The 22,365-nt window shown below is 38.8% G+C and overlaps 1 protein-coding gene across 9 annotated transcripts in view; it reads right to left on the reverse strand.

The window, feature by feature from the left end:
• Positions 1–22,365, reverse strand: part of LRRC28 (leucine rich repeat containing 28) — a 120,931-nt gene that overhangs the window by 22,747 nt on the left and 75,819 nt on the right. For all 9 annotated transcript variants that reach the window (XR_013536591.1, XM_008998312.6, XM_002749076.6 and 6 more), the window contains one exon: positions 7,124–7,226. Coding sequence is in view for 8 of the 9 variants with exons in the window: in XM_008998312.6 (XP_008996560.1) it covers positions 7,124–7,226 (103 nt within the window). In the remaining variant the exon portion in view is untranslated. The remainder of the gene's footprint in view (positions 1–7,123; positions 7,227–22,365) is intronic.

Genomic DNA, 22,365 nt, shown 5'->3' on the forward strand with positions numbered 1-22,365 from the left:
TTTGTCTTACTTGGTTGTATAATATAAAATAGGACACAACTTTTTTTTTTTTCCTTTTACCAATGGGAAAATAATACTAGTAGCATTATTAAACAACACTATCATTTACCTCTGAATTAAAATGTTCTCTTCATCATACTAAGTTCCCATATGCCCTGGCACTGGCTTCTGGAGTCTTTAGTCTGTTTCAGTGGTGTATTACTTTAACTCTGTGTTAACTCTACAGTGTTTTGATTATAATACTTTATAGAAGAGTCTATCATTTGATGAGTCTGCCTTAACTATTCTTGTTCAATTCTTTTTCTTGCAATTCTCAGTTATGATTCAATTTGAACTTGGTAATTATTTTATCTACATTTCCCTAAAGACTTCCAGAGATTTGAATTAGAATTAACATTGATTTCTATGTTAAGACAGGTAATTTGATAATAAATTTCCTTATTTGCAAACATGGTATGTCTGTACTATCTAGCTAGTGCTTTATATCCTATCCTTTAATACAAATTTCACAATTTTCTTCATATAGATTCTGTTCCTTTCTTGTGAAATTTATTACTGGATATTTAAATGGGTGGTACAAATATGAATGACATTTTCCTCCTAACTTTGATTTCTAATTATTGAAGGCATAAAGAAAAGCTGTTGATCTTTGTATGCTACTTATATTTAGCCACCTTACTAAATTCTTTTATGTGTCTGAAAAAAATTTTTTTGGTAGAATACCTTGAGTTTTTAGGCATTCAAGCATATTACCTATAAAGATCTGTCTAGTTCTTTTTTCCCAGTATTTATAACATCTGTTTCCTTTTTTTCCATCTTGTGCCATTAGACAGATGGTAGGGGCAATAATGGGCCCTCGCTTCTCTCCTATTCCTGATTGTAATGGCTGTAGTTTGAATATATCATAATTTAATATAAAAATTATTATTGGCTGGGCATGGTGGCTCACACCTATAATACCAGCACTTTGAGAGGCTGAGGTGGGCAGATCACAAGGTCAGGAGATAGAGACCATTCTGGTCAACATGATGAAACCCCGTCTCCATTAAAAATACATAAAATTAGTTGGGCATGGTGGCGCATGCCTGTAATCCCAGTTACTTGGGAGGCTGAGGCAGGAGAGTCGCTTGAACCAGAAAGTCAGAGGTTGCAGTGAGCTGAGATCATGCCACTGCACTCCAGCCTGGGTGACACAGCAAGACTCTGTCTCAAAAAAAAAAAAAAATTATTATATATGGCTACAGAATTCACCAAAAGTGTTTCTTAACATACCAATATAATCATGTTTGTTTTTCTTTAATACAATGTTGAAGTAATAAATTACCAATATTTTTAAGGTAAACTTTAAAATATTTAAAACATTACTTAAAAATATAATCATATAGAAAAGTACACAAATCCCAAATGCTCTGTGATTTTCGCAAGATGAACACACTAATCACACCAAGGTCAAGAACAAGACCCTCAGAAAACCACCTTGGGTCCCACTGCCAAGCAAAACCCATACCCCAAAGGGAACCACTATTTCAAATTCTAACACTAGAGCCTGGTTTGGCCTTTTTGAACAGCATGAAGGTTGCTGTGCCTGGTTTCTTTCGTCAACATTCTATTTTTGGAATTCATCCATGCTGCTGTGTGTACTGTAGTTTATTCATTTTCATTGCTGTGTAGTAGTGTGGAACTACTACAAACTGTGTCTCCATAAAAATTGTGTATTTTATTTGGTACATATGAGCATATACATTTGTGAGAAACACTTAAGATCAGAACTGGGCCTATTACAGTAAGGAGAGACAGACATTAATATATAATAAGGTAGAGTGAGAAGAGAGTGAGAGCTGTAGGACTTTTGATAGCACCTGAATAATGATAGCACCTCTTTGTCATCTACATGTGCATTCTTGTGGGAACTGCTACAGATTTATCCTTCTCCTTTTTAGCAGAAAAGTTTTTCTTCAGCAAAAGTAAAAGGGAAGGGGAGAAGTAGATATGGAGATGGAAAGAAACTATGTCACCTAGAAAGAATAAATCTTGGCTTGGACGAAGAGTCTGTCATCTTGGCAGAGCTACTTAGGCTAATTTCTGTTCTGAGAATGTATTTATATAATTCTGAGTTGACTTTTTTCTTTAGCACTTACAAAATGTAGTTGTACTGCTTTCTGGACTTCAAAGTTTCTGATGAGACATTAACAATCTTTTTGGGCCGGGCGTGGTGGCCCAAAAAGATCACGCCTGTAATCCCAGCACTTTGGGAGGCCGAAGCGAGTGGATCACGAGGTCAACAGATCGAGACCATCCTGGTCAACATGGTGACACCCCGTCTCTACTAAAAATACAAAAAATTAGCTGGGCATGGTGGCACATGCCTGTAATCCCAGCTACTCAGGAGGCTGAGGCAGGAGAATTGCCTGAGCCCAGGAGGCGGAGGTTGTGGTGAGCCGAGATCGCGCCATTATACTCCAGCCTGGGTAACAAGAGTGAAACTCCGTCTCAAAAAAAAAACAAAAAAACAAAAAAACAATCTTTTTGAAGGATTGCTCCTTTGTATGTAATATTATTTCTCTGGTTGCTTTTGAAATTTTCTTTTTATCTTTTGTTTCAGCTATGCCTATGCATAGTTTTCTTTGAATTTATATTGATTAGGATTTGCTATACTTCTTGAAAATGTAAATTTGTTTCTAATCAAATTTGGGAAATTTTCAAACATGATTTCTTCAAACATGTTTGCTGTTGATGTTACCCATTCCCTCCCTGTTTTCCTTCTAGGATGCCAATTATACATGCATAAGACTCTTAGACTGGCTGGCAGGTCCCTGATGCTGTGTTCATGTTTGTTTTCCATGTCTTGTCTATGTGTCCTTCAGACTGGATCATTTCTACTGATCTACCTCCAAGTTGAGTGACTTTTCCTGTTAGAACCATTGTGCCATGAAGTCCCTCAAGTTAATTTTTTACTTCAGACACTGTATTTGCAATTCCAGATTTCCTATTTTTAAAATAGTCTCTATTTTTCTGGACCTTTCATTCATTACTTCATTGAGAATAATTATAACAGCTGCTTTGAAATCTTTGTCATTTCAACAATTTCGGTCATCTCAAGTTGGAGTCTCTGTTGGTCACCTTTCTTCTGGAGAATGGGTCACATTTTCACAATTCTTCACGTCTTGTAATTTTGGAGTGTTTCCTGGATATTGTGAACGTTATATTATAGAGAATCTGGGTTCTCTTATGTTCTGCTAACACTTAAAAGTAATTAATATTTTTGTTTTAACAACAATTAACTTTATGGGCATCAAACTACATACTCAGTCTCTTAAATGACAGTTCCAATCACACTTCAGTACTTTCATCTGCAGCCAGGCCACTTTGGTCCTGCTCCATGGTTTTGGGTATCCAATACTGGGGGCAGGCAGCCCCTAGGTAAAAATGGACTACTTTTAGTATATTGGTTTAACTCAGAACTCAGAGTACATTTCTCCTACAAACAACTCTATTACCCTCAGTGGTTATACCATTAGAATAATATTTAACCAATTTGGACACAAATCCAGCTATAATTGCTTGTTTACACAAGAAAAAACAAAGCAGTGGCTTGGTTTTTTTTTTTCTTTCTTATATAATCAAACAACTGGAAAAAATCATCCTGTATAGGATCACTTTTACCATTAAGTTCTCCTCAGTAAGCAAATGTGCCAATTACCATTCTCTAAAATTCAAACATAGGGGGAACCTCTCTTTCTGGCCATAATGTAGAAGCACTGGAGTCATTTACTCCTATAGTAAGAAAAACCCAGAAAGAATAAAGATCATTTTTTTCCATGAGGCTAACAAATAGCATAGATGCCACGAAGCTGTGACAGCCAGTCTCGACATGGGCCCCCAATGGTCTGCTCTCCCCATGTAGTCCCCTCCTACTGTGAGTAGGGTTGACCTGTGTAATCAACAGGATATAACAGAAACAAGGGTGTGTGGCTTTGAAGCTAGGTCATAAAACACAGTTCCATGCTATACATTTCCATCATTCTACCTCTCTCTTAGGGTATTTATTATTTGTATTAGAGTTATTTTTGCATATCAAGATAAACATCTAAACTATCTTTGTTTTTCCCACAATTTCTAGCACTGTGCTGGTTTGCTAATGTTCACTAGTTATTTGACAAATAAATAAACATAGAATAAGGAGAAGCTAACTTATTCTGCATTTCCATGAATACCAAAGATAATTTTATGAGACTCTCAGATTTCTTAAGACTGCAACATTTGTTATTTACTATTTTTATACCTGTTTATAAGTTTTATACCCCATTCTCTCTCTGTTCTCTGAGATGTGAATCTGACATATGTATGTGTATATCTCAGACTTTAAGTCCCTGAAGCTGTGTTCATTTTGCTCAGTTGTTGTTCTAATTCTCGGACCCTCAATCTGAAAAGGGTACTGCAATTGTTTCAGAGCTTGTACAGCACAAGAGAAGCTGTCTTACATCCTGGGCCTCCATCTGGGCCAGATGCAACATGTGATAGCAGTGAAGAATCAAAGGAGTTGGTCTTTCAGGTCTCAAATCACTTCCTTCAAGAGGACTAGCACCGACTTTTCAGTTATTTAGGGTTTGCTTGACTCCCTGGCTAGATCAGAAGGTCCATGAGGGTAGGTACTGTGTCGCTTAGCTCACTGTACAGCCATTATCTCATACAGTGATCAAACAGAGTGGCTGCTCAATAAATGTTCACTGAAGAAAGAACTGGACCAAGATTCTTGTTCTGAATCAAGAAGGGCACTTTCTAGGCTTCAAATACACCAACACCCTTTTGCTAGATTTCCTCCAGACCCTTGTGCTACTACTCCTTCCCTCTCCTTTCCTTTAGGCTGAGGCACTAAGCACTACCAGTTTGAACTGGAACCAGAAAGTCCCTTTTCACATATCCAACAGATAAAAGAGGCAGAAGAAAGCAGATTCTTAATGCTGTTGTCAAAGCTTCAGTAGTTACCAACTATTAAAATTCTGAACACATTTTGCCACAGAAATATTATATGAATATAATTTTTTGGGTGCAAAATAGGTCAAATGACTCTTTAATGAGTTTGCTTAGGAAAGTAAGGGCCAGAGCTGTTTGTATGAGGAAAGCATTCTGAGTTTTGAGTTACCAACAGAGTAAAAATGCCTTTAGATTATAGGCCGTTTGTAAGTAGGGCTGCTTATTCCCCCAATTCTTCTAATATTAGAAAACTGGTTGTATGATACTATCCTGTTAATAATAATTTTGTTTCTCTATTACTACTAACAAAAGTTTAATAATAAAAAAGTAGAGTACTACCTAATAATTTGTATATTTTCCCGTTTTGTTTTTCTAAAAAGATTTGGTGTTCTCATCAAATTCACTACCACTGCTAACAGACACCAAGTCAAAGATTTCAAAATATCTCTCTACTTAGCACAAATAGAACATTCTAGTAGTCAATAACATCTATATCTATATCTAAACAACAAAGTATAAGGCACTTTTTCTTAAATTGGATTTATGTCCACATTGGTTAAATAAGCTACTCCTTATTTGTGGCAGAGACACAGATCACATTTCGGTGTGGTCTCTGAAGGTTTTGGTGTGGGAAAAAGTGCTTTCAGCTTCGGAGCTTGCTTGCATCATTCTATATACCATGGTGATTGTGGGCATTTTATTCACCACCTGGAAAAATTAGGCTGTATTAATGATCCTTTAAGAACTTATTTAGGATTAATGACTACATAGGATCACAGATGTGACATAATCCACTGTAGAAAAATCACTAAGCTAAAAACATATATTCTATTATCTTTCCTTCACAGACGGTTCCAGAATACATCTCGTAGCTTGGAGTTCACCATCCTACATAGGCAATGAACTCATCTAGGGCTTTCCCAAGATAACAGTTGCATCAAGTTTTCCTAAAAGACGGCCACTACTCCTAGGACTGCCCCTGGAGCTATGCTATGCCAACGGGGGAGCGGCTGTCTTCTACGTATACACTTACTGTCTGTCATCCCTCTTCTTGCCAGAACTACACATAGCGTGGGCCAAATCATTCAGGATGATGGGGAATAGAAGGGGAGAGTGAAACATCCTGGTTAGGTGACCCTGAGAGGGTTCACTTGGCTGCTTAAGTGGGAAAAGGAAGGTCAGTCACACATGGGTCCTGGTAGTTGAGTGGCCCCATCTTAATCCCTGGCCACACAGGGAAACACTTTAGGGTGGTTCTGTGCCAGTATCGTGGAAGGAGAAGATGAAGCCATCTTTCTAAAAGCCTGACTAAAAAGAAAAGAATATTGCTGCTCTGAAAATAAAAGCCCATTAACTGAAATATCTGTTTCGGTTGCTAGAATCATGATTTATTTTGAGGGACTATCTCAAATGTTGAGTTCTAAATATTTCCAACTGATAAAATCCTAGATACTAGGACTGTCACTACAGTAAAATTGTCATTGCAATGGGCTTCAGAGAAAGAAAACCTTCTAAATTAATGCTGATTCCTCTACTTTCTGTGACTGACACCAGAGTTTTTAATGGTACATGTGGCAATGTATGTATATCAAACCATCAAGCATACAATTTAAATAGTTACAATTTTATTTGTCAATTCTACCTCAGTAAAGCTGAGATGTAGGAGGGAACTAAAAGTGTTTATTTCCTTAACAAAAAAGGTATACATGAATTCATTTTTCTTTAGACTAGAAAATAATAACTTATGACTAAACTCAGCCTGCAATATTCCAAACTGCCTGAGCTAAACAGACCTAGTCTATTATCTTTGCTTCACAGAAGGTTCCAGAATACACCTCCAGCTTGCAGTTCATCAGCCTGTATAGGCACTGAACCCATCTAGGGTTTATCTGTACAGAACACAGAAGACAGCCGCTCCCCCGTGGCACAACATAGCTCCAGGGGCAGTCCTAGGAGTAGTGGCTGTCTTTTAGGAAAACTTGATGCAACTGTTATCTTGGGAAAGCCCTAGATGAGGGCTTTCAGTGCCTATTTATCCTTAGTTTCTGAGGATACTTGGTTTAGCATATTAAGGGCAAAGACAAAATTGAACAGAAGTATCAAAAGTAGTTAATCTGGTTTTTGGTTCAAAATGTGAAATCAGCCTTACCCACTGCACCCGATGACTTTATTGTACAGATAAGATGGCAAGCCTTTCAGGTTTATGTTGTTATCCACGTACACATATTGTAGTTCTCGAGATCGACCTAAATCTGAATGAGAAAGAAAAGTCTATAATTCCTATTTACAGTCACCATTATGTGAAATATAAAGTTTAACATATAATATTAGAAATATTCAAAAATTTCTATTCTGGAAGAAAATCATAAAAGGTGTTATATAAAGTAACTTATGGGTCAGCCTAAACAAGCCTAGTTGTGCCCCCTTGATACAGATTCTTTGCTTGGCCAAACTTTAGTCAGGTTCCTAAACTTTCTTCTAAGTCCATCTGTGGACCTTGTAAAATCCAGTTTTAGCCAAGAACTCTTCTAAGTCAGTTTAGCAAGAACCCCTTACTCAGGATATCTGATTGGGTTCCTCCTTTCTCCCTCATCTCCTGGGTCTGATCACCCTGGCCTGTCTTCAGCAAGAATTCTATTTGGTCAGTCATCCCTTTTCTTGCCAGAACTACATATTGTGTCCTTATTCCTGAAGTTTCCTCTGAGCAATTTTCCACCTACTGACCACCTTGCTCCTTGGCTGTAAATTCCTACTTGCCCATATTATACTTAGAGCTGGCCCAATCTCTTTCCCCAACTATAAGACCCAGTTGCAGTGGTCCTTGTACCTAGGCTGATGGTCTCAAAGTCTTCCTTACTATGCTTTAACAAGTGCTACTAAGTAACTTTTCCTTTAACACCTTATACAGAGATTTCCTGTGTCTCACCTCCCATGGGCAAAGGTGGATGGGGGAGGGCTAGGCATCAGGCACTGGCTAGGAAGGGGTCTTATGATCCAGGCAGATTTAAGAATAGATAGAACTTCCCCATGAGGAAGAAGTGAAGCAGAACCCAAATCCCCAAATCCCAGTCCTGTGAGATGTGACAGTGGCATAGACAAGACTTAAGGGCCGGAGAGCAGGGGCTGTAATAGGTATGAACCTGAAAAGGGAGGAAACTGAGAGAGGGGGGCGCCCAAAGAAGGATCTACAACAGTAACAGGAATGTCAGAAAGAGGCAGAACTCAGGTATTTCCCAGAGGTGGCAGGGCAGTGAGAGGGCAGAGTGGGAGAGGATCCAATGAGGAAATAAGGATGAAAGTACAGATGAAGATTCCTGAAGTACAGGTGGTAGAGACACTTCCTAGGTATCCAGGCCACCCCTTCCCATGTGACCAGGAATGTGTGACCAGCTCTCCTCTCCACTCCTAAGCACTCACTGACTAGGGCTATTTATTGCCACAGAGGTACACAACAGTGTCCTGGGCAGTCTTGCTAACCCTCTGCTCTAACATAATATGGCAGGGGTGGTGGGTGGTGGTGCTTATGCCTGTAATCCCACCGCCTTGGGAGGCCACAGCAGGCAGACTGCTAGAGCCAGGAGTTCAAGACAACATGGGCTACATGGTGAAACCCTCTCTCTACCAAAAAAGAAAACCAATTAGCCAGGTGTGGTGGTGTCTATCTCTAGTCCCAGCTACTTGGGAAAGGTGAGAAGATTGTTTGAGCCTGGGAGGTCAAAGCTGCAATTAGCCAAGATCATTCTGCTGCATCCAGCTTGGGCACCAAAGCCAAACCCTGACACAAAATTTTAAAGAAAGAGAAAGAGAGAGAAAAAGAACATAGTCTTTGAAAGGTTTTCTAGGGTTTTGCTTATGAAAATAGAAGACAGGCTGAAGGAGAGCTCTTCCTCCTAATCTTTCTTTAGGAAAGTCAAAAGCCCAGACAGCTAAATTAGGAGGTTTTTAAGATTCACTTACATTGCAAAAGAAAACCCATTTAACTGTTAAGGACTTTTAGGCACTATGCTAGGCCTTGGAAATATAGCTATGAATACAGCATTGACCGATGTGGAAACAGACAGGAAAAACAGTAACTGTAATACAGTTTGATCACTGCTATTAGAGAGGCTGGCTGAGGGTCTTATGGATCACAGATGGGTTCTAGACAATTTGTCCCAGAAAGCAGGAGGAGCATAATATAAAGTTAAGATAAGAAAGAGTTTCCTGTGGGAGAGGAGGGAGGGTTGTTGGTCCTATTACAATCATTCTGCACAGTTACAAAAAGGCAACAGAATTTCCCTCAAGAGGGTTCCAACAATTTACACCCCCTCCAGCTACATATGAGTGCACCTGCTTCCCTACAGGAAGCAAAACGTCACCTTTTTACATTTTTGCCATCCTTATAGGTAAGAAAAGGTATCTTGACATTGTTTTAACCTGCATTTTTCTACTTATGAGTTTGAACATTTCAAACTATGTCTGAGGGGCATTTAAATATATTTTGTAAATTGCCTGTTCAAATCTTGTTCTCATTTTTTGATCAGGTTTTTGGTATTTCATCCCTTGTTTTTTTAAGAGTCCTTTATGTATCAGGGACATCAGTTCCAGGTCTGTGGTTTATGTTACAAATACTTTCTCTCAGTTTGTCAGCTGTCATTTAACTTTGTTGATGGTGTATTTTGGTCATGCAAAATTCTGAAAAGTCTTTTCCAACTCATCTTCTTTTTTTAAATTGTCTCCAGATTTTGAGTCATAGTTAAAAAACCTCTTCCCCGTGACACCAAGTTTAAGCAGAATTCACCTAGGTTTTCTTCAAGTGTTTCTTCAAGTGCTTTCATTTTTCTTTCCCTTTTTTAACATACAGAGCCCTAATTCATTTGGAGTCTATTATTACATATGGCATAAAAAGTAAAGCTATTAATTCCTTTTTTCAAATGTTGATTCAGCTGTCTCAGTGTCATTTATGAACTTTTCAGTCCATTTTTGCTCCAGTACACCAAGAAGAAAAAAGATCTCTAAGACTTCAAAAAAAAGTTGTAAAGTGTACATATTCCAGAAGAGAATAACTGTGGTGTTAATCAAACTGTAAACATGTAAAAAAAGAGAAAGAACCCCAAAGATTTCATACACAAAAAAAAAAAGCTAGAAGAATTTATAAATGAATTCAGTATAGCTACAGGATACATTTCAACATATAAAACTCATAGTATTTCTATACACAAGTAGCAACCTATCAGGGAAAGAAATCAAGAAAACAATCCTATTTATAACAGTATTAAAAAAATACCTAGGAATAAAGTAACCAAGGAGGTGAAACATTTATACACTGAAAACTATAAAAAACTGATGGGAAAAATTGAATAATACACAAATAAATGAAAAGTTATCCAGTGTTCATGGATGGGAAGAATTAATATTGTTAAAATGTCCGTACTAATCAAAGCAATATACAAATTTAATCGCTATTACAATTCCAGTGGCATTCTTCACAGAAATAGAAAAAAAAACAATCCTAAAATTCATACAGTGGTACAAAAGCAAACAAACCAACCAAACAGCCAAAGCAATACTGAGACAGAAAGACAAAGCTGGAGGCATATCATTTCCTGATTTAAAGTTACATTACAAGGCTGTGGTAACCAAAACACTATGATGCTGGAATAAAAACAGAAACCTAGACCAATGGAGCAGAACAGAGAGTCCAGAAATGAATCCAAGCCTATATGGGTACCAAGAGGACATAACGGGGAACGGAAACTGTCTTCAATAGATGATACTGGGAAAGCTGGATTTCCACATTCAAAAGAAAAAAACTGGAGCCTTATCTTACACAATACACAAAAATCAACTCTAAATTGATTAAGAAACCTGAATATAGGACCTAAAACCGTAAAGCACCTAGAATAAAACATAGGAGAAACATTGCTTGACACTGGCCTTGGCAATGATTTTTCTGACATCACGCCAAAAGCTCAGGCTTTTTGGTGCAAAAAACTAAAATAAATAAAGGAGACTACAAATTAAAAAGCTTCTGCACAGTAAAGAAAACAATAAAACAATTCCCCTACTAACTGGGGAAAAAATAACTGCAAACCCCGTAACTGAAAAGAGGGTAATATGCAAAATTTATAAAGAACTCTTAGAACTCAATAGCAGAAAAATGACCCAATTAAATAACTGGCAAAGCATCTAAACAAACATTTTCCCAAAGAACATATACGAAAGGCCAACAGCTATATGAAAAGGTGCCCAATATCACTAATCATAAGGGAAATGCAAAGTAAAACCACTACGAGATTATCTCCTCACACCTAAAAGGATGGCTATATATAAAAAAGATAAGAGATAACAAATGTAGGTGAGGGCATGGAGAAAAGGGAACCCTAGTACGTGTTAGTGGGATTGTAGATTGGTGCAGCCATTATGGAAGACAGTATGGAGGTTCCTAAAGAAATTAAAAATAGAACTACCACATGACTCAGCAATCCCTCTTCTGGGGATACATCCAAAGGATTTACAATCACTGCCTCATAAAGACATCTGCACTCCTATGTTCACTGCAGCATTATTCACCACAGCTAAGATATGGAAACGATGTCAATGCCCACTGTTGAATAGATGAAGAAATGTGGTGTGTATACATGATGGAATATTTTTCAGCTTTAAAAAAGAAAGAGATTCATCCCACAACCTGGATGAATCTGGAACACATTATACTAAATAAGCCAGGCACACAAAGACAAATATTGCACAATGCCACTTATGTACATAATATTTTTTTAAAAAGAGCTTACATACACAAACAGAATGAAACAGGGGTTACCATGTGGGAAGAAGGTAAGAATGGAAAATAGCAGATATATAGAATGAACAAGTTTAGAGATCTAATGTACAACATGAGGACTATGGTTAATAAACTCACTGTATTACAGAATTCTGTTAAGTAAATTTTAGCCACTCTTGTCATGAAAACTATGTGAGATGATAGATATGTTCATCTGTTTGTCCACAGTAACCAATTTACTGTTTGTTTGTATCCCATAATATTGTTATAAACTTAAAATATACACAATAAAATTTATTTAAAAATATATATATATAACCTTCTGTGCAATGGAAAATAACACTGAATAGAGGTCATACAATTTGGAAAGGAAAAATGTGTACCCCATATACAGGCTTTTATCCATTTTTTAATGGGTAATGGTTTTAATGAAGATATTTTTGATGAGTATGCTTCCATTAAAGCTAGAGAAGTAAATTTACAATGAATTCTGGCTTTATTATAAACAAAATATATACATACATATATATTTGAGATGAAGTCTCGCTCTGTTGCCCAGGCTGGAGAACAATGGTGCGATCCTGGCTCACTGCAACCTCTGCCTCCTGGGTTCAAGGGATTCTCCTGCCTCAGCCTCCTGAGTAGCTGGGATTACCGGTGCATGCCACCATGCCTGGCTAATTTTTATATTTTTAGTAGAGACGGAGTTTCACCATGTTGGTCCGGCTGGTCAAGAACACTTGACCTTCTGATCCATCTAGTTCAGCCTCCCAAAGTGCTGGGATTATGGCATGAGCCACCTGCCTGGCCAACAAAATATTTAAACTTAGAATAATGTCAAGTTTTAATACACCTACTTTTGGTTTTTGATTTTTTTGAAGTATTTTAATGCCCTAAAAAAAATTAATGTTCTAGAAAAAAACCATAGGAGTGCACATTTTTCCTTTTGCCTTAGGCTTGAAATGTCTCAACATGGCATTGCCAAATCCTGTCTTGATTCCAATTTCTGCTATTGTGTTTACCATGGATTTCTTTGCATTAATTTTATTTTTTTTAATATTGTATTAAAATGTAGTTTAACTTAAAACAAAAGTAAATGAGAATCACTTAAGGCCAAAAGTTTAAGACTAGCCTGGCAAACAGAACAGCAAGATCCTGTCTCTACAAAACAATTAGCTGGGAGTGGTGCCATGTGCCTACGGTTCCAGCTACTCAGGAGGCTGAGGCAGAAGGATCACCTGAGCCCAGGAGTTCGAGGCTGTACTGAGCCACAGTTGCACCACTGCACTTGAGCCTAGGTGACAGACCAAGACCCTGTCTCAAAAAACATAAATGAATGAATGGATGGATGGATGGATGGCTATTAGCTGAGCATTGTGGCCCATGTCTATAGTCCCTGCTACTCAGGAGGCTGAGGCAGGAGGATCATTTGAGCCCAGTAGTTCAATGCTGCAATGAGCCATGACTGTGCCACTGCACTCCAGCCTGGGCAACAGAGTAAGACCCTGCTTAAAAAAAGATGCTGGGCATAGTGGCTCACACCTGTAATCCCAGCACTTTGGGAGGCCGAGGCAGGTGGATCACTTCAGGTCAGGAGTTTTAGACCAGCCTGGCCAACATGTTGAAACCCCATCTCTACTAAAAATACAAAAATTAGCTGGGTGTGGTGATGTGTGCCTGTAATCCTAACTACTCAGGAGGCTGAGGGAGAATTGCTTGCCCCTGGGAGGTGGAGGCTGCAGTGAGCTGAGATTGTGTCACTGCACTCCAGCCTGTGCAACAGAGTGAGACTCTATCTAAAAAGAGAATGGGCGGGGGGGGCGGGCAGGCAGAGGCTAACCCAGACCTACGTCACTGAAGAGAATAATTTTACACAGTGGGGATATGAGGACTCATGTGTCTGACTGTTCACTTACAAGCCATGTGAGCAGAGCTTCTGTTTGTTCATATGTTAAATGGCATAACAGTACCTGGTCCCTCAATTTGACCAGTTGCAAGGTCACTGAAAGTTCCAAAAATAAAAAAAATCTGTGATATTTAAATCACCATACAGTATGTTTTTTAAGCATCAGACTGGAGAATTACCAAAATGTTGCATACTAACAAAATTTGCATACAAATAAAATAAGTAACCATATTCATGGACATATCTGTTGGTATAAAAGGCAATACATTTATAAAATATAGATGGGAAAAATATAAATACCAGAATCCACTTGCATTAAGCAGGCCTGAACATTGCACTAAGAATTCCTATTTTAAATTTCTTCACTACTTCTCTGGTATACACATAAATTGTTTAGTCACAAATAGAAATTTGTAGACTTCTAAGGCACATAGAAAACGTTAGAATAATTTTTTCAAAATGAAACGGCACTGATAAAATGCAAATGATCTCTGGTCTCAGATTTGTCTTCCAGAGTCCCTAGAGGGGTCATGGAAAGCGGGAAATATTCTTTACCTGGGTATATGCAATGGTAAGGGGTGTGGCATACTAGTTAAGAGAGCAGGAAGGAGCACAGACTCGGGGTCAGATAACCTGGGTTTGAATCACTGTTCTGCTTACTAAAAATGTGTTGGTTAGTTTCCTCATCAGTATATTGGGGAAAATAAAGCTGTCCTCAGGTTTAGTGAGAATTGCTAACAAGGTTTAAAAACTATCAAGCAGAATTCTTGGCACATATCCTTCTCCAATATGCAGCAATTATAGTTCTCATTATTATTAAGTGGCATATTTGGAAGTAAGGCCTACAATAGAACGCCAATTAAGAGAGAATTCTCTTTGGCATGCAGCAAATGGTAGTAACACTTTTCTATACTTTAACTGCACAGAAAAGAGTTAGAGGCAATGGCCGCTAGAGACAATGATTCATCCCCTCAAACCAAGGACACAAAATGGAACATGACAGAGGAAGCACCTCTTTTCTCTACACTGCAAAAGAGCTTGTGCAAGTTAAATGAGGTGAAGTGCAAAGATCACACAATAAAGTTAAACACAAGTTGACACCTGCTACTTCTTACATAGTTCAGTCTTCTTTCCCTGTGTTAGTTTTCTAAGAAAAAAGGAGATGATAATTTTAAAATGCTAATAGGTTCAGATCTTGTCTTAGCTTTTCAATATTCCAGATCATTCAGTTTGCACCTCCTGGCTACCATGAAATAGCCTATTTTATGTTAAAGCTCAAAGAAAATCAGTATCAGCTATGTTCAGATCTATTATACATTAGCTAGCATAATGCCACGTGGACATGAGTATGTAAAGCAGACACTTAAACTTTCCAAATACACAATCGGATATAGATTGGGGAATGGCAGTACTGAAATTAGATAATGCAGTGGGTGCTGGAATCAGAAGTGAGTCTGAATTCTGCTTCCCCACTTCTGCTTCCTGACATAAGCAGAAATGAAATGCTCTGAGCCTGCTTCCTCCACTGTAACAAGGGGATCAGAGTACCTTTCTCATAGAGCCGTTATAAAGATTAAACAACATATACAGTGCCCAGCTTTATTCCTGGCAAAATAATTGGCACTCGATACATCTTAGTCTTTTACCTCCCCCTTCTGAATACAAAGAGGAGATCACAAAACAGTGTGGGATGATGAAGAGAACCAGGCAGCAGCTCTGCTGTTTTAGCTGGCACAGCACAGCCTGCTGGGGAGGCCAGGACACCACAGCGCCGGGCAAGGTCACAGGCTGTAAAGGCGTTGCTGTGACAGCCTCTTGAGAGCCTGATCCTGGCCAGAAAGCAGTCGGCTGGCAAAAGACCCCAAGCACAATGAAATGGCATTCGTAATCATAATGAGGCTGAGATATGAACATGTACTTCATGCAAAGGCTTTGAGATACTTCTTATATTCTTGAGACAAAAATCCTTCACTCAATAATTAACTTTGGAAGAGACCACTCATCTACTAACCACTGGGGTGGTTTGTTTTCTTCCTTTTATTAATATTAATGCATCAACACCTTACGATAGATATATCATGCCATATTTCTTGAAGTTCTCGTGCAAAAATGCTCAGTATGTAAAATTTATAAAGCAAGGAAGCTGTCCGTCTACATAGATGCTACAGCCATAAAGAAATTTTTCATGTGGCTTTTTAAAGTACTGTAGTGTGTCCAAAATATTTCCTTTTTTCTTCCAGACTCACAGATCAAAGTTTCTGACTTAGAAATCAGCAAAATCTGGGAGTCCTGTACAAACTCCAATTATTTTTGTTTGTCTGTTTGTTTTCAAACTCAAGGCTCTGGCAATATGCAGTCCACATGGCTGAAAATGGAACAAAAAGCTCCTGCGTATTTAGGCTACTGCCCTTTTAACCATACCGTAAAAGCAAGCATGGAATGACAGCACAGGATTGGACAGAACAGGATCTGTGTGTACTTCATGCTGACCAGTATGAAACTCATTTACTTTATCAAAAGGTGAATGGTGTATTCTCATCAACAAAATGATGGAGCAAAAGAAACTACAACATCAAACATCAAAGCAATCAAAATAAATTGTTTAGGATGCTCTCTCAATGTTAAACCAATTATCACAGTTCAATAAATGAGATATATTGGTCATAATTACAATGTTTTAAATACCATAAAATGTGGGCTTCTTAGTAATGAATTCAAAATTTACAGTATATTCCAAAATAATTCTTAAAATGAATTGAAATTACCTACATGATGCTTTTTACAAAGAGAACCCTTCAACCACCTTCTCAGAGTAATAAATTTTTAAGTGCTAGCTTCTTTAAATACACAAAAATACACACAGACTCCATTAATTCTTTTACAAAGTCTCTGTCTTTCTGGTCTATTGAGTTTTTACAAAATAAGACTTCACAGTGAATTGTAATTTAGTAAGATGCTTTAGACACGGTAGATCATCAACTGTTAAATTAAAATAAAAAGATTTTAATGAATTTGAATGACTGCAGGCTCCCTTTGCTGTTGGTTTAATATTCATGCTGCAGCATCTCTACTTCTGTTGCACAGTTCAGGTAACAAAGAGATGATAAGCAATGGGCTGGGCACTGTGCTAGATGTTTGGGGTACAAACATGAAGACACACAGTTCCTGCGCTTCCTTACAGTCTGGTTACAGAGCAAAAACAGTTCATATTGACTTATACAGTATTTATGAGTGGTATGAGTTTTATGGATCTTATCTAATTCTCATAATTGTGCTATAAAGTAGGTGCTAATATTACCGTATTACTAAGACTTCAATAAGCTTCCTAAGTCCAAGATTACATGGTAGAGCTGGGATTTAAAGGCACAGTTGCCTTTTCACCATGATGGGAGTTAGACAGCCTCCCCATGACATCATTTCTACACAAGCAGGCCACTCGCATGCACAGTAGGGAGTGGTACTACCTAGCAGGACGCATGGGGGCTGAGGGTATGAGAGCTGGTGCTTGCCCAAGGCATCCAGGTGTAGTATCAGAGTTGGGTCTTGAAGCAGACATTGCCGAGGAGATAAGTCATGAACAAAGTTTCTCTTTGCTTCCTTTAAAGGACTAGAAAAAGAAATACCAAGAATTCCTTCAGAGAAGATCCTGGAGAAGGAAACTGGCTGACTGTCCAGTTTGGATTTGGGAAATACAACAGTACCATGGAGCCTGTGTGAAGAGCAAAATGTCTTCACTGCATTGTACCTTGAACTGCTGCTCAGCTGTACTATGTGCCTGTTTCTCTGGTTTGTTTGGACCTTAAGAACTTTACTGAAAGCTATGACTGATGGAAACTCCAGATTCTTGCTTTTAAGTCAATTCATAACATCTTCCAGACTTCACTAGTACTGCACATTCTTGTCACTATTTATAAAGCTGTGAGTTCTAGAACCAGAATAACAAAAACTCTTCTGGTAAACATTCTGCTCATGGTACTAGCCCTCATACTGCTATTTTTCTAAACTTGACATTGTGCCCTAAAAATGAGCAGCATTTTCTTTTTCTTTTAATTGATATTCAGGAGAACAGGGCTCGTTTTCTGTCCCACCCCTAAACCCTACTCTGAAACTTAGAAAAAATAAAAATTTGTTCATTTAAAGCTCACCTAATCTAGGTGCACTTTTCTCTTCATACATTAGCATAGTAAGTCAACACCCGGCCCATGCTGCAGAAGCCACATGAAATAATCCTGTTAACTTCCTAAGAAAACCTAACACAAGAGCAAAACCCTTATCCAATGAAAGAAAAACAAAGCATTGTCAGAAGACAGCAGAACAGGCCGGGTGCAGTGGCTCATGCCTGTAATTCTAGCACTTTGGGAGGCTGAGACTGGTGGATTACCTGAGGTTAGGAGTTGAGACCTGCCTGGCCAACACGGTGAAACCCCCAACTCTACTAAAAATACAAACATTAGCTGGGCGTGATGGCAGGTGCCTATAATCCCAGCTACTTGGGAGGCTAAGGCAGGAGAACCGCTTGAATCCAGGGGTGGAAGTTGCAGTGAGCCGAGATCAAGCCACTGCACTCCAGCCTGGGTGAAAGAGCGAAACTCCATCTCAAAAAAAAAGAAGACAGTAGAATAGGCTCAGATTAGTAAGCAGCACAAGGATAAAGATGAGTGTTTTTTACAATTACTTACAATAAGACAGAGCTTAAAAAGAAGCATTGCACACCCATTTCCTTGACAACACTTGTATTTTAGAGCTGTAACTTTTCTCCTGAAACAAGATCTATATGGATTTTTGTTAATAGACTAATTCTCTCATTTTTTCCTACTGCTAGATTTTGAACTTTTTAAGACTTTTCTCCGTTTTCATTAAGGCCTTGAATAGAGGCCTGCCCAGCAATTACTACAGACATGATTTTGTTCTATAGGAATTGTGCCACATGTGTGGATCCCCCTTCTGAAAGCAGCTATCACACCTTCTACCCAAACACAGAACTCACTCCAGTTCTGGGACTTTCTGTCTGCACTGAGGTTCTTAACACTGAAATTTATTTAAGTCCACAAATTCTACAAAGTAGTCCCATTAAATAATGATGTCGAGGCCTAGTTCTTCAAACTGCAGGTGAAACACATTCACAATTCAGTACAGTACAGTTTACACTCATCTCTAAGTCTGAGATTAGGAAATTATTAACTGGTTTCCAACTAGTTTCAATACCAGTTTGAAGTTTAAATAGTTTTACTATGTTAATTTTTATTAAAAAATAGTAAGCAGCAGTTTTTTTCCTGACTTTTGAAGCAAATATAAAGAAAGCAGAACAAGAGGCAATAGAAAAAACAAGTACAGTGAACAGATCTGTGCCTGTTATGTTACATTTACAACAAGAGGAGGGATTTCAGCATGCACTTTGAAAATGCCTAGGAGCTAGTTTCTAAAACTGCACCATTACTTGCTATGTAATTTTTCTACACAAGGCATCCAATTCTTACAAACAAATACAAGTACTACCACTACAAAAAGCTGTGGTTTGATAAAGGGCCAGTTTTATACCCTTACCAAAGTCACGTGTGATCTGGATCGCACTAGAACATGAATCTCTGCACTCAAGTGTTGGCTTGTCCACTAAAACTGTTCTATAAACAATTTTAGGTTAGTGCAGATGTACATTTATTTTTAAAAATCTATTTATATTTGATATTTTTCAAACATCATTTCATTACATAGCACAAGTACTTGACACACTAACTCTTCCCGAGAAAATAAACACTACTATAATCTCCAAGAGATAACTCTGGGGCTGGTTTAGAAACCCAGTTAACTTTCCTTAGTAGAAAGTTATTCTCTACTAGATGTTGAGCTACTACATGGTAGTTTAGGCACAAGCTATTCTGCAAATCTCCATGTCCTGTGCCAAATATTCCTGATTAAGAATTTAATCACTTGTTTTCAGATGGAGTCTCGCTCTTCACCCAGGCTGGAGTAGTGATGCGATCTTGGCTCACTGCAACCTCCCTGGTTCAAGTGATTCTTGTGCCTCAGCCTCCCGAGTAGCTGGGATTACAGGCACCTGCTACCATGCCCTGCTAATTCTTGTAGTTTTAGTAGAAATCGGGTTTTACCATGTTGGCCAGGTTGGTCTAGAATTCCTGACCTCATGTGATCCACCTGCCTTGGTCTCCCAAAGTGCTGGGATTACTACAGGCATGAGCCATGGTTCCCAGCCTAATTGCTGTTTTTTAAATTAACATTCAATAAGAATTCCATCCCTAACATGGGGACAACTTTTGTTTGCTTGTTTTCTTAAACTACAGGAGTTACTGGCACTGAGTTTGGCTGACATGGCATTTCCTGGGAGCTTACTAAAGGATGGTCTCGCATGGTAAATTTGTGAATGGGCAACCTCACAATCCTTATATCTATTACTCAACATTAAGTAAGTTGTAAACATGCCTGGATAATTGGACTTATTAATTATGCAATGAAAACCAGAAGTGCACGGTTAAAAAGCTTCAGAGAAAAAAAATCCTTTTCTTTGTATCTCCTTACATTTTCAGAAGCCAAGAAATGAGTTGCAATTCTGAGTTATTTAGTTAACAAAGCTATATTGAGTCAAAAGCAAATATTCAAGTTTCAAAGCCACTATTAAATTTCATAGCACTAGGCTCAAGTGACTGCTTCCCCCTCCTCCCTGCTGATAGGCACCACTGTGAACAAAGATTCTAACGGTAGAGTCATCTGTCACTCAGTTGTGACGGCACAGTAATAATAACAACCTTTTCTTTTGATGCATCTTTTCATCTTAAGAAGAACATAGTCAAAGAGTCTTAATGGTTTCAACAGTGTTACAAGTGACTTAAAGCAGCATACTCAAAGACTGTTAATGGGTTAGACAGTATTATAAGTGATTCAAGTCATCCTTACATATGGCATCTCTGATTATCTTTTGAAGAGGCATTCCTTTAAGAAGCCACATAAAAACTTATTTTCTCCTAAGTCACACTTCTTTGGGCAAGAAATTGAATTCATTAAGTGGCTCCCCAAAATAAGATGCCCAACTCCTATCTCTGGGAGCGATATCACAGCATTCATTTCATAAAACTTTCAAGTTCCTGTATTATGCTTGTAGAATCCAGGTTCTCAGAACACAGGAGCCCACTGGTATTTGAAAACCTCAGGGGTACACATGTGTGTACACAGTATCTCCAAACCACTGTAAAGAGGTACCCTGATTTGCTAAGTTTCTAAGAACAGTTCAGTTCTCTATAAAGAGCAGTGCCAGAGGCTGCATGCTTTGTTTGACTCTCTCCCAGATAATTATTAGTATTAGATGGCTTCTGTTTTTCAGAAAACAGTTCATGGAAAGGTTTTAAGCATATAAATTTGTTTTCTTCCTAAAGACTTAACTGAATTCCATTTCCAAACCCATCTTCATGGTCGCAAAAAATGCCCCCAGAACAGAAAGACAAGACTGAGGAGACTGTGGCTATTTTGGTCAGCTTCAGTTTCTTCATCTCCATGGATTATCCTGCCTCCAGTCTCCTGAAGCCTTCCTTGAGTCACCTCACACAGAGCTCTCTAGCTGTCTCATCCATTTCTTACAAAGAATATCCCATATACCAGATGTAGCAAGGCCATCGGGGCTCGTATTTGCTCCCTGATCCTTTCTTCCTGCTGTTCTCAAAGAATCCAGTTTTAGACCAGGGCAGAGCATTGCTTCAGGCAGCCTGCTTCTTTTATACTGGATAATCTTCATCATCATCCTCTTACCTGTATGCTTTTCTAAAATAAAGTAAAACCTATTCACAGGCACATGTTCTGCCAGGGCTGTAAGCCTTATGAGCCAGGATGGTGCCCAGAGCCTTGTGGAAGCTGCTTCCTATCTGTGGTTACTACAGCTGTCATGAGGCATCCTCTTCAAAGTGCACAGCCGATCCTCCTGCCTCTAAAGCTCTTTGACACCAACATTCACAAGTTCACAAAGAAAAGTTGCTCCTGACACTGAGGCAAAGCTTTGGAGTGACAAGAAACCCAGAGACAGAAGCTACTCTGTAATAGTTCAACTCTCCACTGAATATTGTGTACTGAAGAAGGGATGCGCACCTCCATAGCCACACTGGCTTTTAGCATGGTGTAGACAGAAGATGCCCTAGTAAATACCTGCGGGTGCCAAGGCAGAAGAGCAGACTAGCCATGTGTAGCACTCAGTTGTCTACCCAATAACCACTTCTATCACCTTGCACCAGCCACTGCAAGTCAGGTCCTCTGTTGCTGCAAGCATTCAGCATGGTACACAACATCATTCCCCTGTACCCCAAACATTACAGTGGTCAGGTTCCTATGGGAATGGCTTCCTTCTATTCTCCCAACACCACTGCCACCTTGGCACATACTCAGCTTGTGTTGCTGCTGAAAAAAGGCAGGAATGAGTGGCCAATGACCAGGGGAGTGAGGAGCCAGGGCTAAGGAGCTACAGTGAGGGAAGGAGAATAGGCAAGGCAAAGGGCACAGAAACCAGCTGCAGCAAACAAAAGCCATTCAACTTAAGGAGCTCAGTTGTATGCAGGAGTCTAGGCAGAGCTAGGGCTCCAGAACCACATGGCATTCTGGTAAGAGCACATCTGAGTATTAGACAAGAGAACAGGGCTGTGGATCAGATTCTGGCAGGCTAGATGTAGCCAGTAGCTGTATGAATGGTTTACAGCTGAGACAAGAGTATGTAATGGAATAACCAAGA

Source organism: Callithrix jacchus, chromosome 6 (genome assembly GCF_049354715.1).
Source record: "Callithrix jacchus isolate 240 chromosome 6, calJac240_pri, whole genome shotgun sequence".
NCBI lineage: Eukaryota > Metazoa > Chordata > Mammalia > Primates > Cebidae > Callithrix > Callithrix jacchus.